This window comes from Lycorma delicatula, chromosome 13 (genome assembly GCF_047948215.1).
Source record: "Lycorma delicatula isolate Av1 chromosome 13, ASM4794821v1, whole genome shotgun sequence".
Lineage (NCBI taxonomy): Eukaryota > Metazoa > Arthropoda > Insecta > Hemiptera > Fulgoridae > Lycorma > Lycorma delicatula.
The window spans coordinates 49,378,763-49,396,887 of record NC_134467.1 but is presented as its reverse complement, the minus strand read 5'-3'; the positions used below and the strand labels follow the sequence as shown (position 1 = coordinate 49,396,887).

Genomic DNA, 18,125 nt, shown 5'->3' with positions numbered 1-18,125 from the left:
TATTTTAAGATATTGGTTATTTAATTTTGATTATTTTAAATATTTTTATATATTTAGTTCATAGAAATTCCGCTGAAATATTTATTTGTTCAGCGTATCGCTAACCACATTATATAATGTACTTATAGTGAATAATTTATCAGCTGTTCTAGCAGGACGTTTATGTGATTTATCATTATACAGTTTGCATCTATGTGTGTGTCGGTCGGGTTGGATGGTTTTAAAAGAGTTTATTTATTTTGTTGTTTAACGTTTTAGTGTTAAGGTAATTTTTCCTTTTCTATTATATTATTGAGAGTTGTCATTGTAATATTTATATGCTTTGTTGACGTTTTTTCCTTCGTAACTGCTATTACAAGCAACATTTTCTTTTTTCTTGTTGTTTTTCGTGAAAACTGGTATTATTGTGTAACGTATTTGTTGTTCGGTGTGTAATTGAAAATATATCACAAAATTCAACTATTTGAGATTATTATTTGATTTTAAAAAAATTGTTTACCGGCATTAATGAAATTAATTTTCATAACTTTTCGTTTTGTTAGTTTAGTTTTATAATAATATTTCAGTTTTCACTTTTATTTGTGTGTCTTCAACCAAATTTATAGTTTATTTTACACAGTGTATTGAGGAAATGTTTTAATTATGATTCATTTGAAATTACTCAAGGCTATTTGTAACGTGAAGACTATGCAAGTTATTGTTTTGTTAAGTAATGTTCTTTAAAAAATTTCCTATAAGAAAAAGTATAACTGTTGCAGTATTGAATTTTTGTTTACTTTTTAAAACACCGCAATTAGTGACTCAAAGATGTTAATATAAATTCAAGTATTTTCCATTGTTGTTTGTGAACTAACCTATGTGAAAAACACAACAGGTATAGTACTTTGAAAACTTTTTAACAGTTAATTTTTAATGGAGTATATTTTTACGTTGCAAAATTTGGTGTCTTATTATTTACAGAGTAAATTTTTATTTAAGCATTAAATTTTTTTTTTTTAAAGTAAAATGTTGTTTAGTATAATGGATTCAGGTTTTCTGTTTTTAATTTTTTGCTACTAATTTTTTATTGTTACAATATGCAATGGAAGATATTTTACATAAAATTACAGTACCGCTTATTTATTTAAGTTTAGTCTTTTAACTTAATTTGTTCTATAGAATAAGAGAAGAAAACATACTGAAAGTTAGTTTAACGTTTTTTAATTTTTTTAAAGTGTAATTTCACTTATTGAATTAGGATCTAATATCCAAAATGACTCTGCATATGGTTGGTAGTTTTGAACCGATAGTTTCAGAAATCATTTAAGTATTGCATTTCTTTACGTGTTAAAATAAATTGTTAACTTCTGTAATATCAATATCTTGTTTTCAAGTCATACACTGATTTTGAGCATTTGAAACTTTCAGTATAATTAATTGACTTGTAATGAAATATTTCAGAAAATGTAGTTCAGTCAAAATTTTCTTTAAATTTTTTAGTTCCTAAACTTGAAGAAAATCAAGCTTAAAACTTAAAACTATCTTGAATTATTGCAAATATCAGCAGATTAAAACATCTGAATATCTATACTTGTGTGTTTTTTTTTTTAATTTTTTATCAAAATGATGAATAAGTGAATAATTATTATTAAAGTATACACATTTTCTGCTGAGATTCTCATAATTTTTGTAAGTGCATTTATCTGCTGTTCTTAGTTTTGACATAACTAAATCACACGTTGACGTGTTTTGGATATATTCAATTTTCAAAAGTCGGTGTACAGAAGTGCTAGTGCGGTGAGTTTTGAAAATGGAATAGTTATGACAAAGGTAAAAAATATAAATAAATTTACTCTATATAAAAACAAAATTGAATGATGTTTATGATGGGTTTGCTGTGTTTGTAAGTAAATTAATAAAAGACTTGGTTGGCAGATGTTTCTTTAATATAGCCTGCTTGAAAGGGTTTTTAAGTACTATACAAAGTACACAGATAATATTCCATGTTCCTACTCTTCTTTGTGTTTTGCAGTAAGAATAAATTCATATATCAAAGTGAAGCATAATTACCAATGAGTAGATTACATCTTATATGTAAAAGTATTAAAAAAAAAATATTTCATATGTAGGTATATAATTTATTTAGGTTAAAATTTATAGATCATCCCCCCCCCCCATCTGTTTGTAAATATTATCTATATTTGCAGTATAATAAATTTATCTAAATTTATTATAAATAAATCTAAATTTATCTTAAATGTTTTTAAAATTTATTTTATTTTAAACAAACAATTTTTACAAAATGTAAAAAGCTAATAGTTATTGTATAAATTGTAAATAATTTAAGAATTTATAAAAAATATCGGTACTTACGTATCAACGCCACCGCAGCTACAGCTTTATTTAAAAACAAAGTAGTCAATCCGATTTCCAAAATGAGCCGATATAGAGTTTAACATAGATTCAAAACAGTCTCTATTAATTTTAATAAATGGTTTTTTATATTTATTTATTTTATAAATATAATTTAACCAAACTTAACCTTCGCTCGCTAACCTTGACTAATTAACAGGAGTGTTTTGATTATTTGAATAATAAATAATTGCAATAATTACTGAATTTATTAAATAAATACTCAAAAAATTACAGTGTTAATTAGTCAAGGTTAGCGAGCGTAGGTTAAGTTTGGTTGAATTATATTTATAAAATAAATAAATATAAATAAACATTTATTAAAATTAATAAAGAGATTGTTCGTTTTCCACCGAAATCTGATTGACTACTTTGTTTTTAAATAAAGCTGCAGCTGCGGTGGCGTTAATACGTAAGTACCAAAATATCACTGAGGATGGGCTTAGGTCCGAAAGCATTTTGATGAAGTAAAAAAATAAAAGGTAAGAGTGTGTCTTTAATTCTGTCCCTTGCGGAGGCTGAAAGAATATTGTATGTATAGGTATATAAATAAAAATACCCAAATGTATGCGTGCATTTATTTTGCAATATTATCGTAAACTTGAATAATTAATTTTTTTTAAATTGATGTTTCACATTATCTTTTTTCAGGTAAAACAGATTAAGTAAATTAGTGTAGGAAAAGCCTCATTAATTACAGCTACATCCATTACTCAGCATCAGAGTTATAATAAGGTGTGCTGTCATCAAGTGTTATCATAAGCCCTTGCTTTTTGAAAGTGAAGAAAGTATTACAATCGCTGTAATGTCATGGTATGTTACCATGAAAGATGTTTCTTCAATGCGCAAGCTGAAAATCTCCTGCAAGTTAAAATTGAAAACACTTGGTTTAGCAAGATGGAGCTAAATTACGTACAGCCGTCGATGGTAGCTTTACAGAGATTGTTTGCCGATTGAATAATTTCAAGAAATGATGATGTCGCATGGTGTGTGTAGCCAGGGATATTGCGTGACTTGTCGGATAGTGATTAAACCTTTTCTTCTGGCCATTACCGAACTGAAATTGAAGAGGAAAATCACTAATGTTTCTGTTGTGTTAATGAGTTGCTTTTTGCAGGATTTCTGAAACAGACTGGTGGAATGTGTAAGGAGAAATGACGTATATCTTAAAGATGTGTTCTTTAAAAACGGCATAATTTGTACAATACTTTTCATAAAAATGCGTTTTCAGATTATTCTTTGATTTATTAAAATTATTTTGGAAATTTCCTGTTTCTCTGTAGTATTCTGCCTTACTTCTCTATCAAATTATGTTTTGATCTGATTGCAATGACAAATCTTTTTACTTTTGTTATATTTTTAAACTCTTAGATGTAGATGGTAAACATTTTTATTTATTTTAAATTTTTCTTTTTTACAGAATGTTGGTCGGTGGCCATGGTGAGTCGAACCCAAATACAACATGGTTACAGAGTCGTGGATTGTGGGTTACATATGCTATATTCATGTTGACATTGCATTTAATATTATTAAGTGTACCTGTTTTTACTGTTCCAATTGCATGGACCCTTACTAATTTAATACATAATATTGTAAGTTTCGATTATTATATATTTATATTTTTTAATTAATAATTTATTATTGTTTTGAAAGTTTTCTAGTTAAAGAATTTATTAAATTTCCTAAAGAAGTTTTGAATACAGTAGGTATTTAAAACCCTTTATTCACTGGGATTACATTACAGCAAATTTCTGTGAAAAGCCAAACCTCAGTGTTGTGGAAAAACAGAGGTTGCATACCTTAATAATATAAATTAGTACATTTTTGGAACAAAATAATTAAACAAATTCTTTTTGTGAGTATTGATTTACTTGTGTCTAGATGTAGCCGCAAAGTAAATTTTATACTGTGTTTGATCAACTTATTTTCATTATTGTAAACAATCTTTACAGATGAGTATGGAAGGTGACAGATTAAGACTGATTCATATAACATGTTATTCAGTCACCCTACTGCTCTTATTTAATTTATAATCATACGGAATTATAAAAAGTTAATTTGTTTAATTTTAACAAATCTGCACACTTTACTATTTGCTTTTTATGTCATTTGAAGTTAGTAGTTTTTAACAGTTTAAAAAAAGACTTCTTCAGAAATCTGTAAGATCATTTTTCCCTATTAGTTAGATAATTTATCAATTGTTGGCCGTTGATTTTGAAAATAATATTTGTGGAAATAGTTTTTATTAAAATTAAATATTTTCTCCTTTCACCTCAAGCCTTATATTTCAACTTTGTGAATGTTTGAGCGGCATGCTCAAACATTCACGGAATGTGTTGCATACACATTCCGTTTTGGATTTTGGGATGCAGTTTAGTTAAGATCACACAATATGTCTCTGTATTTATCATTTCACTCTGCAGCAAAAAATTAACACACAACAGCCCCTGTTCATCCCAAAACACTGCATAAGATTTTCTGAGCCGACAAGTTTCCTTGAACTTCACTTTCTTGGGAGATGAGCATCTCCATTCCACAAACTGTTGTTTTGATTCCTGTGTAATGCAAGACACTCATTTCTTGTCTCCAGTAATAGTTTGGCTTAAAAAAGATTTTCTTCATCGACATATATTGAGATAATTTAAAGCACCGGTTAAATGTTTGTTTTTGTGTAACTAAAGTCAGCTTTTTTTTTTGGTACCAAGTGTGAGCACAACCTTTGATAATTTAAGCGTATATACATGATTTCATTGAGAACATTTAGTGAAATTAAACGAAATTCATTATAGTGATGAAATTGTAAATTGTCTATTTTCATTAACTTTTTCATTAATTCTCTGCACACAAGGTCATCAGTAATGATATGGTTCCAGATTGGCGCCACATCGTGTATGTTTCTACAGCCCTCTTTAAATGCCCAAACCCATTTTCCCACCATTCCATCTGATATAGTGTTATCCTCATGTAATTCACTGATCTGTCGATGAATTTTTGCTGCTTTCATACCTCTTGGCATTAGATATGAATTACATCACATATTTTACAATCGGTAGCATAGTCGTAAGCATTTTAAATACACACAGGAAACTAAAAAAAAATTAACGATCACATATTCGTGTCTGTTGCAAGCCAATAGACATAGTTACTCAGTACTTGCTGAGTTTTCCAGCAACACCCTGAGATGTGTGTGCAGGCGCATTATCATTTTGATAGGGCACTTTTGTTTAAATAAATATGTATATATATATATATAATACGTATATGTATAATACATATAAAATACTTTTTGGTGAAATATATATATCAGGAAATTACATTTTAAGTGAATGATATTTTCTTACTCCTCATACTTCAAAACAAACGTAATGAAAATTCAATTATACCCCCCAATCGCATCGTGCAACTTAAAGTAATACCGTAAATTTCTTTGAAAAGTTTCACAACATCTTATGGAATTAAGTTTGCATGAAGGCTGAAAATGCTATTCAGGCTAAACATCCATATTTGACGAAAACAAAAGTGCCCTTTCAAAATGATAACGCACCACCTGCACACACATCTCAGGGTGTTGCTGGCAAACTGCATGATCTATGCTTTCACGTGTGCTGTATTCACTGACTTTCGCCCCCCAGCGGTTACTTCCTCTTCCCAAACCTAAAGAATTGCTTCGCTGGATGAAGATTCACTTCAAATAATGAGGTCGAAGCTGAGATAACCGCTTTTTTTCAGAGTTGGACAGATCACATTACAATGAGAGCAATAGAAAGTTGGAAAGTTGTTGATCTAAATGTATTGAATTGAAAGATGACTATGTTGAAAAATAAAAAAATAAATTTTGAAAAATCTTTTCTTTGTAAGGCCAAAACTTCCTGAACAGCCCTCATTTAGTAGAAAACGACCGTCGAGTCTTATATTTGTTAATGGAATTCATTGCATATTCATAAAAAAAAAAAAAACAAAAAAAAATTAAAATTTATGTTATAAAATGAGAATATATTGCGATAGGAAAGAGTATAAAGATACAGTACTTTTTGTAAGGTACCTGGGATCTTAAATCACAGTCTATGTTTTAACTTATTCACCAAAGGTTGATAAATTTGTAAAAAGTATGAATGTTTTGATATTGTTATTATTCATACTGAATGACAATAGCAGTACAGTAAAACAATTAAATTCAATGTACATAATTAAATGAAATAGTCCTATTCTTCTCTGGCCTCAAAAAACAAAAAATATTTTTTACTGCAACTAGTTGGCAGGCAACTGTAAATTTGATATTTTAATTGTACCTTTCTCCATTTTTCAGTTGCATTTCATATTTCTACACATTTTAAAAGGAGCACCTTGGATACCCCAAGATCAAGGAGACTGTAGAACGTTGACGCACTGGGAACAAATTGATTATGGTCAACAGTTCACTTCGACTAGAAGGTTTTTGACTGCTGCTCCTATCGTATTGTAAGTTAATAAATTAAGTATTTATTTATTGTTGCGTGATTTTCTGTCTTGTGTACTAATGAAGGATCTAATTGTATCATATAATTAACACGATCAATTCTAAACCAAAAATCACAAATCTATCCCGTCGATGAAAATCATAGAATTTTTCAAAAAACCATTCTAGTTTTTTAAAATCTATATCGGTAACATTAATGTTTTTATTTTACGTTGTTTTGTCGATGACCATCGTTGATAATTAAATCTTTATAATGATAAACCAAACCGAATTTTATAGTAAAATTTTTTTAAGAAACTTTTCAAAATCATTTGTTCTCTTTGTGATTTGGTGCACCTGTTTTCACACTAATATTGGCGAATGTTACTGCCGACACCTTGAGATGGTGCTATCATGATTTGAATCTTATCTTCTTTAGTATTGTTGTTTTTTTGTATCCTTATATATTTCATAAAGTTATTAATCTGTTATTTTATAGTAAATAGCAAATTTTTTTTTCTTTTAAAGATGTTCGTTTGTTATTTTTGTAATTTATATTACATTTTTAATTAAACAATGGAATTATTTATTAATAGACTTTGATCTATTTTCATCAGCAAGGAAGTTTTTAAACACAGGAGTGAATGATAATTACTCAGTGGAAGTTGCAGGCTATAAAGGGGATGTTCCAACTATTCCGAGTCATGAGGAGATGTTGCATTGTGGTGGCTGTATGCGGGCAAGCACTGTTGAGAATCGCACAACACGCTTGTTCTAGATCGCCCCTTGTTCTAGATTGCATTTTTCAGTGTTTCACATTAGGCATTGTTATTGTAATGTCTCAAGGCAAGATGTTAAAAAACCAAAACAACTTTTTATTTTGTTGAAGAGTGCTTTAAGTAGATTCACGATGACAACCACCTGTTTATTTTTAAATATAATTTTAATAGAACAAAAAGAACTTCCATGTACAGTATGTACTGTTCCATTTTTTCTTTCCTTTCTTTTTACACTACGCTTGCTATCAATGCTCGATTGTATTAATATTTATACTATCAGTCGATATAAACCAAAACTGTAGTTTAGTAGCAGACATTTCAATTATATTACAACATATCTATCCTAAAACACCATGTGCATGATTTTCCAAGTGGAAAACATCAATATGCATTTTGCCTTTCTGGGCAATGAATTGCATCGCTACTCCATAAATTGTTTTGTTTCAGGCATTGTATATGACACCTGTTTCTTGTTCCAAATAACTATACTGCTTAAGAAGTTGTCTTTTTCTCCATACTGACTTGAACATCCACACACTGCCTGGCAGTTTGATTTTGTGATTTTCTGTAAGTGTCTTAGGCATTCGGAAAGCACATAATTTCTAACAGTTGAATTTCTCAAATTCAATTTCATATAGAATCGATCATGAAATTTTTGAAAAATGCGTGGAAAGAGTTGTAATAGTGAATTATCCGTTCACTTTAATCTTATTATAGATGTGCGTGCACCAAATCATTGGTAATCAAAGATGTTGACCCCATTCATCATTGTGCACGTTACGATGTCCTTTGTTAAACAATCGCACCCTTCTCTGTACCACACTTATTGCATTTTCTCCATAAACATTGCAAGTCTCACAGTGAATTTTAACCGGTAAAATGTTCTTTGTATTCAAGAAATGGATCGCAAACAGAATTTCACACACAATGGGTGTCTCAATTTTCCTAAATATTATAAACACGCTAAACAGCATACAGACTAAACAAACTGAATAAGAATGGCATCGATTCCTTTCTAATGCGTAAGGTCACTCAACATACTTACATGCAATTGCAATCATAGTTCTGCAGCAGAAATATCTAGAAATGGAAGTAGTTTCTGGGTATATCCAAAATATTTTGGATTTAATAATATCCAAAATATTAAATTATAAAAATAAAATTCTGAAAAAGCTCATAAGAAATGTGCTAGCACTTAAATCGATTCATATTCATCTCCCATATTCAAGTGAAAAAAAATGTGTGCATACCCAGTTGCAGTATTGAAAAATTGTATTAAAACTTGATAGAGTTCAATATAGCTGATTTTGTACCTTGTCAAACGGTATTTAATTAGAGGTATACTGCTGTTCTACCGTATTCCGATAGTAGTGTTGGCTTGACCCAGTTCTAGATATTTGGCACAAGAGCATTATTTAATATTTACTGATGGACATTAACGAATCTGGGGGGCTGTTGATTGTTTGCCATGTATACGACCTGTCTGTTAGTTGAGGTTGGCTTTAGTAAATTCTACCATAGCCTAATTCATAGGATATTTTGAAATTGTAATCTATTTTTACTTCTAGAAATTAATATAATTATAATGATATTGTAATCTATTTTTACTAATAGAAATTAATATAATTATAATGTAGTACTTATTATATATTTACTTTTTTGTTTCAGGTTTCTTTTAACATGTTTTTATACAAGAAATGCAACAAATCATTTTATAATTAATTTTATATCGTTGGTATTAGTAGTTTTACCGAAATTACCACAGTTTCACAGAGTTAGGTTATTTGGTATTAATAAGTACTAATTTATATAAACATATATGTGAATGTAAATATAATACTCAATACATCAAATGTATTATTTATTAATTGCAATTACTATCATCACACACATTTACAATGATTTTAAGTAATGTTTATATAATATATATTTATAAGCGTTGTTGTTTGATGTAAATCTATCATCTCATTTTAAATTTGTGATGGTAGAAATTATTCTGCAAGACTGAATGTCATTGTTATTTGACATAATGTATAGTGTTATCTTTAGTAATAAACTAATTGTATTAATTATTAGGTGTTGATATTAACCACTTGTCTTATTTTTTCATATGCCTATAGTTTAAAGATGGAGAAGGTTGTTTATTATCATTTGTTTTTTTTTTAATTTAAATTTTCTAATCTTGGATATTAGAATTAAATCTGATTCAGTCTTTAGTCGGTTGTTTATCTGATATGTAAATATAATAAAGTAAAATGAAATGTTTCATATAAATACAGAACGTAGCTAGTTTTTTTCTTATTACTTTTAACAATCTTTCTTTCATTGTCTTTCTCTTTTTCTTTTAAGCGTTGAGTTTTTCAAGCCACTTCTTATAGATTTTTTGATCCAGTGCAAAAAAAATTCTTTCTCCCAAGTTTTTCCTTTGTTATTCAATATTTGAATCGTATTGGGATCTGTGGTTAGTGGGAGTAGAATCTTGAAAACCGCATCAGTAGAATGAGAAAGTAAGCGAAAAAGAAGTTAATAGATGAGTTGAAGTTCGGGAACTTCAAGGGGATAAGGATGAGAAGGCTCAGGACAAGGATGGTTGGAGACAGTAGTGGCATAAGAGAGCTGCTGGCAGGAAGAACACCAGATGATGATTGTAATCTGAATAATTTGTCAGTCGTTTAATGTAGGTTTTACGGCCCTACCTTAGAACTAGCCAGTGAGAGGGCTACCCTTTTTCCTAGTCGGTACAGTTTAGTATTATTTCTCCTATCTTGCTTTCATCACCTCTTCTTTAGGCTTCCAAATGTAATGAGATCATCAGTCGTGAGGTTAAACAAGCCATAGTTATTTGCTCAACGATGTATTTTTCCTGTAGGATCGGTTATCTAACCTAACACTACGTTGCTCAGCTTAATAAGGACATCACAAGTAGGTTAAATGTTGGAGTGGGAGAAGCTTACAAAATTGTTTTGAATGAATCCATGTTTTTTGTAGATATGCTTTGAGTCCACTATGCATCCTATTCTTTAGAGCTGAAACTCCCTCTAGATCAAGTTACACAGCCCCCTTTAGATAATCTTTTAATTATAATTATACATGAACCTATTAACGCATTAATTCTCTAATATGGCACATGATTTAGGAATAAAAAATATCTTTTTATTAAATGTTTTATTTTATATGGCGGTAAAAACATTTCATCATTGGTACTTAACTTAATAACAGATAGAAATTTCCTCGATTACTATCAGACTGGTTTTATTCTACACTCAACAGTTTTGTTTAATTATAAATTGTATAGTTAATAAAACATTTCAGAAAAACATACACTGATACCGTAAAACAAATAAAATTATTTTGTTTATAACCTACTACCTTATCTTGACAAAATAACATCACTAATTATAAATTATTTCTATATTTAAAAAAATGTGCGTGGATCAAGGTATTTTTAACTATGTGAAAAAAAAGAATTTTTACATTTAATTTCACATATAATATGGTGTCAGTTGGTCAATCTAGTTATTAAAAAATCATCATGGCTCAACAGTAGGCTATATCAATGATCCATTTTGGTCTCCTTTCAACTGTTGATTAGGTCAGTGATTATTGCTTTAGGGGTTATGTGTATTTCTGGTTAGTAAAATTATTATTTTGTAGAAGAAAAACAGAGGGCAACAAATTGTAGACATTTATTGGTATTTTCAGTTACTCCCCCTCCCATAAAGGTAACATTTAAGTTAAATCTTATTTTTCAATACGTAAAATAAGTTTTTAATTTTTGGAATAAAAATTTTACATTTCACATTCAATGTTAAATAGATAAGCGATGATAGTTGTTTTAAACTTTTTGTAAAGCTGTGGTTTTTTAGATTTTTTTTTTTTTTTTTTTAATGTATGTCATATTAAAGAGTTTACTTTGATAATTTATTAATATCAAAACTGTGAATAAAATTTTTTTTATAAATTTTCTCAAGATTTTTCTGATACGATTTTTCTTTTAAAACAACATTGTATATGGGGATGAGGAAAAAGTTTCTTCGTATTTTAATGTAGAACAAAAACAAGGTTTTTCATATTTCAAATGAAGTATATTTAACCGAATTTGTGCATTTTAATCAAGTACCGTTAGGCATTTTTGAGGTAAATTATAATCCCATCATGTTCTGTGTTTTCTGTACAAAAAACTGTGAAGTGATTTTCAAAATCACTTTTGAAAATGACTTACTGTTAAGTGAGTACTGTAGAGACCAAAACAAATGGTCCGGTCTATATGGTGGATGTTTCATAACTTCCCGGCCAAGCATGCTCTGTTTTCGACAGGTCCCAAAGATGTGTGGAATCTGGCAGCGTCATGATGGAAGATGACACCTTTCCTATTGATCAATTCTGGTTGTTTTATCTTGATCGCTTGGCATAATCTTTCCAGTTGTTGACAGTAGAGGTTAGAATCAATCGTTTGAGTAGGTGGCAGCAACTTATAGTGAACAATTCCTTTCCGATCCCATCACACAAACAACATCACTTTTCTTGCCATCAGTCATGGCTTGAGGAGTTTCACCTCGCTTCGAACACAACCATCAACTACATTATTGTCATATATGATCAATTTTTTATCGCCTACAATGAGCAATTTAAAAAATGATTTGATTTAGTTCCGTTTTAGCAACGATTTGCTGATGGAAATTCAATCCATTAAATTTTTCACCTTTTACTGACAAAGAATGTTTTGTCAGTTTCATCTTGTTTATAATTTTCAAAATGTTAATAATACATTTTTCCTGCTTAATTTACCTTGTTAAAGTTATCTGTGTTTGGTATTTTATATTTGTTAAATTTAGTTTTATCGTCCAGTGTGAATTTTTTTTTTTTTCAGCAGCATCTGCGTTGCATTCAAGTAATTTGTTTTTCTAATGATAATGTTTTATTAGAGAAAATCTTTGCACATATGAATGTGTTAGTTTAACCACCAAAAGACTGAATAAATTGCTGAACAATAACAATTCTTACTTTAGTTTGTAATCTTCAGCAGAGTTGCTATTAAATATGTACAGTAGAAATTAGTCATAATTAAGTACCCTAACAAAAATAGTTCTGCAATAAAAGCATCCTTTAAATAATTACAAACTGAGTACCAATGTTGACGATTCAAATAACTACAAATTATTTGTAGAAAAACTCTCATTAAAGTATTGTATTCTATTACCTCGTTTTTAATTCCCTTAGTGACCATATATGGGAATCTGTTCTCGGGGAGCTTTAAAATCTTTATATTTTAGAAATAATTTCAGTTTTAACAGTACATGTTTATACTGCTTCTAAAATAGAATATAATCTGTGCTTTTGTATAAAGATTAAACACTTTAATCTTCGAATCCTTTCAACACAATCAAACCTTTTGAAGCCCCGTTTTTGTACTGTACAAAATGAATATCCTATGTTTCAAAATGAATAACAATGTTTTAAAGTTATGTAATATTTCTTAAGTTTTACTTACATTGCTAAATCATACGTGAAATAAAAGAGCAATTCAAACAATTTTTCCTATAAGTGTTCAATGTGAGCACCGTTCATCAATCACACGTCACACGTCCAGCTGATTGGAGGTTTCATCCCGTACCTTAATCAGCAAGTCTGGACAGCTGCTTCAATCCTATGTCTCAAGTCAGATGGATCAGCCGGTAACAGTGGCACATACATTTGATCCTTGTAGACCCCCAAAGAAAACATCACAGAGGTCAGATTGGGTGAATGTGGAGGCCAAACAAGCCCTGCCATCTGGTTCTTGGTGACCGATCTAGAGGTCTGGGAGATATTCATTTAACCGATCACATTATGCCCATGAGGCGGTTCACCAACTTGTTGCCAAATAAAGTTCTGTGGTTCATATTGCAGTTGAGGAAAGAGCTATAGTTGTAGCATATCAAGATAGTTCATTCCTGTTATACTTGCTTCCTTGAAAAAAAGAATGGTCCGTAAACTTGCCGTCAGGATGTGGCACAAAAAACATTCAGTTTTGGGGAGTTTCGTATGAGGGTTTTTTCCATTAACATGAACTGTTGATTCCTCACTGAATATGACATGAAAAAAAAGTAAAGTTGTCACAGTGCATCATTTTATTTGCGAAATTAGCACACAAACTAAAACCTGTAGGCTTTAAAACTTGTAACAGCTGTAAACAATATGGTTACAGTTGTAACCGTTTCCTTAAAACCTTCCACACAGATGTCACTGGAATTGCTAATTCGCGGCTAGTCTTCCTAGGGAATTTTCTAGGACTATGCACAAAAGACTCTCTTTCATCTTCAACATCGTTTTTGAACACACTCGGTTGACCTCTACGCTTCCCTTTACAAATACAACCAGCGGTTCCAAATTGTTTATATCATCTATGAATGTTATTGTCACTCAGGGTATCATAATGGAACTTCAAACAGAATGTACATCGAACAGTAATTATGGATTCACACTTTACAAACTGTAAAACACAATGCTTTCTGTTGTGGGGGGGGGGGTCGCTATCTTAGCTACTAGCACTTTCAAGCTGAAGGTACAGGAAACAATTTATGAACTTGCACATAGCTAAAACTGTTTGAGTTAATCTTTCACTTCATGTATAATTAATCAATGTACGTGAGACTTGAGAGATATTACATCGCTTTAAAACCCCGATATTCAGTTTGAAACGCATAGTATTTTATTTTTAGTTAACTGTGGTATAATTGGCTTTGATAGTACACTTTTCCGGATACAGTTGAGTCAGTTTTATTCAGTTTTTATTTCAAATGCATATGGAATCAGATCCTGCTTCCCCCAGAATCAGAGACTTATTTATATTTCTGTACTGCTTTTATTTGCTTATTTTTTAACGTCCGCCATAATTAAGTATGCACTTTCCTTCTTTTTTCTTATAGATTCTATTTTTTGATTTTTATAGATTAACCAAAATACTTTATATGTTAAAAAGAGTTATTTTCTTGTATATATCTAGTCTTGTTTGTCATCTGCATATCTTAAATTGCACACATTATTGCCAATTTCTATTCCCCCTCTAATTCTTCAGCCAGATCATTTATATGCATAAAAAATAAATTGATGGACAAAAATTACACTTTTTTAAGCCTACATGGCATACCAAAGAACTTTGACATTCCAGTCTTACTTCATACACTACTCAAGTATCTTGATTTAGACTTATTATTTTAACCCGTTAACACCTGAATTAATTTTTTTGTTATAAATATCCTTTCTCTACAAAAATTATCTTTATATTATTTATTGTAAATGTATGTAAAGATAGTGTGAAAATTCAGCAGGTGTCACTTGGCATCACTAAGCTCTTGCACTGCCTTGTTGAGGATGAGCAGCAATTATATATTTTAATAATATTATATGGCATCATTGGCCATTTATCTTGTGGGATTTTTATTCATCGTATTATTTATTATTTTTACAGCAGCATCAAAGTTTCTAAAAAAAACAAAAAACAGAATTAGATTTAAAAAAATTATAATTGCAATGTAATTCACATTTATATTTTTATTAATTTTGTAGAAAAATTGTGTATTTATCTATGTAAAGTAGCACTTGAGGATGATAGTGTACACCCCACTGACTGCTTTAAGTCCTACTGCATAAATCTGTAGATATTTATTTGCTATAGTTCTGAATTCCAGCTGGCATATGTTACTTCTGTATCCCTTCACAAGAATCTAGACGTTTACAATTTACACATTGATAAGGTATGAGAAAATTGGCTGGTTTTCTTATTAACAAATTTATTGGATGGCAAAGGGCAGTCTAGGAATCATATTTTCCCTCATACTAAGAGCCAATAATAAATATAATTCAGTGGTTAAAATAGTGGCTACACCTAGGAGATCTGGTTTCATTAATATTAACAAGCACAAAAAAACAGCTGTTAATATTGCAACTAAACTAAAATGGGATTTATTTGGTCAGTAGAAAAATCCACTTTTGCTCCTCACTGAAGGTAGGAAATGTTCATTTTTCATCTAATGCAGACATTCATACGCTTAAATTGATATGAAATGTCAAGTTTTCCTGTAAAACAAATTTATTATTTAGTGCAAACCTTTTTAATAGTAATCATTTTTATCCTCATTTTAGCCAAAAAATGGAAGTGTCCGGTTTTACATCTAGACCTCATATGACACTTGTATTTATAGACCCATTTTTGTACTGTTGAAAAATAATGAATTTTTAAAATATGTTGAATATTACCAGTATCAAGATTTTGTTTAGAACCAAAACCAGCTTTTCTAGAAAAAGTCTATGTATTTAAAAAAAAAATCATTCATGATCCTATTAATTTCCTCATTTTTATTTTATATTGCGTACAGTTGAAATAATAAATTACATTTTGTGACTGTCTCATTTACTTGCGTAGTTTGTAACTGTTTTGTTCATTATAGCCTTATATGGATCATGCTTAGTATAATTTTATGGCCTTTTTAACTTCTCCTTTCAGTACTTATCTTGTTGAATCTCTTTTTCATTCTTCTGGCCAGGTGTTTTCTTTCTCTTTGTGCAGTCTTGGAATCTCCTGATACTGTGGACTGTATTACTTTGTACTCTTGTCTGTTGTTGATGACTTACAGTTGTATGTACCAGTTTGTTTGTGGCTTTCTGTTTTTTATGAATTCTAAGATACTTTTAGTTAGCCTCTCTGTGGATATTCTCCTGATGCGACCATAACAGTGTAAATAGATAGTCTTCTTTTCGTAAAGATGGTTATGTTTTTTTATAGTCTGGTATAGCTTTTTATTGGATTTTAATCTGTATTCTTTTTGGGCCTAGTCTCTTCCTTTTTTTCTTTTCTAGACTTTTATTATTTAGGGATATTGCATATATAGATTTTCTGATTTGATCACTGCAGTATAGTGTCTTATTTTGGCATTCATCTTATGAATGCCAAACTTATGACAGTTTACACCAACTTATGACAGTTGGTATACCAGTTCCATCTTTCTTCCCCTTCTTTAAGTGATTTTTTCAACATGCCTGTTGGTGTTATTATTTTGCCTAGATAACGGAACATCTTTATTCTGTTGATCTTGCTGTATTTGGTATTTAGCATCTGTGATAAGTTTTTCTTGTCTTGAATTATCATTTCTGTTTTTTTTTTAATAAAAGATGTATAGTCCAGTCTTCTCTGTTACTTCATGTAGTGTTTTATTTGTTTTTCTGGCTGCTCCTATGTCCTTTGGCAGGATTGCCATATCATTACGAAAGCTAGGCAGTTGACTTCAATACTGTACATCCTATTTTAATCCCATTTCTAACCTGTTTCTTTATTAGTTTCTTCCTCCATTCTTGTGATTACTTTTGTAAGTTATACGTCAAATAGAAATGGTGATATGCATGGCTTGTCTGATTTCTGTTTCAATTTTGAATGGTTCTGATAGCTTACCTGTAAACTTAACTTGTGAGGTTGTATCTGTGATAGTTTTTTTTTAATAGACTTCCGGTTCATACCGAATTCCTCTAATACGTTGTTACAGTGGTTCTGTTCATCAAGTCGTAAGCCTTTTTAAAGTGTAAATGTGATAAATAAATCCTTTTGGGTTTTGGCGTAGAGTTGTATTATTGAATTTAGTTTGAATTGTTCTGAATCCAGCTGGTTTTCACTTACTTCTTTCTTCAATTCTGTGTTGTATGGCCTTTGATAGGATCTTATAAGTTAAAGGTAGGAGAGAATTCCCTGTGTAGTTTACATCTTTAATAGCAGGTGGATTAGCGCCACTTTCCATTATTCTTTTTTTCTGTTGTGTCTTTTAATTCTCTTGTGTATTCATTATTGGAATATTTAAAACCTGTAATTAAGTGAAAGACTAGTCAGACATCATCTTCAATTTGTGTGATCATTTGTTTTTTATTTCCTCTATGAAAGACATTGCATCTAGTAAATTAAAATTTTGTAAAGAATTAAAGTCATTATTCTGTAAAATTATTTCAATTTCATTTTTTTCACACATTTTATAAAGGAAATGGAAGTGGTTTAATTTTTCTTTTTTGGAATCCAAAAAAACTTGCTGTGTCGTGAATCTGTAAAAATAAAAATAATAATATATGTTTCTCTATTAATTATTAATATGGAGAATAACTATTAGCAGAATTTACTAAATTGAAATAAAACTATATGGTTTTTCCCCCTCTTTAGAACAACTTTGGTTATAGAAAATCTTATTACAAGACAAGTGGTTAAAAGAATGTAATGTACATAATAAAATGGTGTTTGTTTTTTTTTTGTTGTTGTTTAAATGAGGTTTTAAGAATGGAAGTGATTGGTTGAAGTTCTGGCAAATCAATCAGCAATTTGTTTATTTTGAGGAAACTTATTTGTTTTATTATATTTTGTAAAACATTACGTTTTTTCATAATTTGATATTAGTACAGTTTTCTATTTAAAAAATGGTACTATAACGTGTAAAATAAATGAAAAGTGTGAAAATTGATAAATGTTTATTTTTATGAATAAAATAAAACTTTGATGTTATAACTAT

General features: G+C 29.8%; 1 protein-coding gene across 2 annotated transcripts; it reads left to right on the top strand.

Moving 5' to 3' along the window:
- Positions 1–110: 110 nt before the first annotated feature.
- ORMDL (sphingolipid biosynthesis regulator orosomucoid 1-like) lies at positions 111–18,125 on the top strand. 2 transcript variants are annotated; one of them, XM_075380804.1, is made up of 4 exons: positions 111–265; positions 3,812–3,983; positions 6,698–6,849; positions 9,274–18,125. In XM_075380804.1, the coding sequence occupies exons 2-4, from the start codon at positions 3,813–3,815 to the stop codon at positions 9,407–9,409; spliced, it is 459 nt and encodes a 152-aa protein (XP_075236919.1). In that variant the 5' UTR covers positions 111–265; position 3,812; the 3' UTR covers positions 9,410–18,125. The 2 variants fall into 2 exon arrangements, with proteins under 2 accessions (XP_075236919.1, XP_075236920.1); XM_075380805.1 differs by lacking the exon at positions 111–265 and adding an exon at positions 666–874.

Coding starts and splice junctions, on each gene's coding strand:
- ORMDL (XM_075380804.1), top strand. CDS start 3,813: ATGTTGGTCGGTGGCCATGGTGAGTCGAACCCAAATACAACATGGTTA. Junction 3,984..6,697: donor CTAATTTAATACATAATATT/GTAAGTTTCGAT, acceptor TCCATTTTTCAG/TTGCATTTCATATTTCTACA. Junction 6,850..9,273: donor ACTGCTGCTCCTATCGTATT/GTAAGTTAATAA, acceptor TTTTTGTTTCAG/GTTTCTTTTAACATGTTTTT.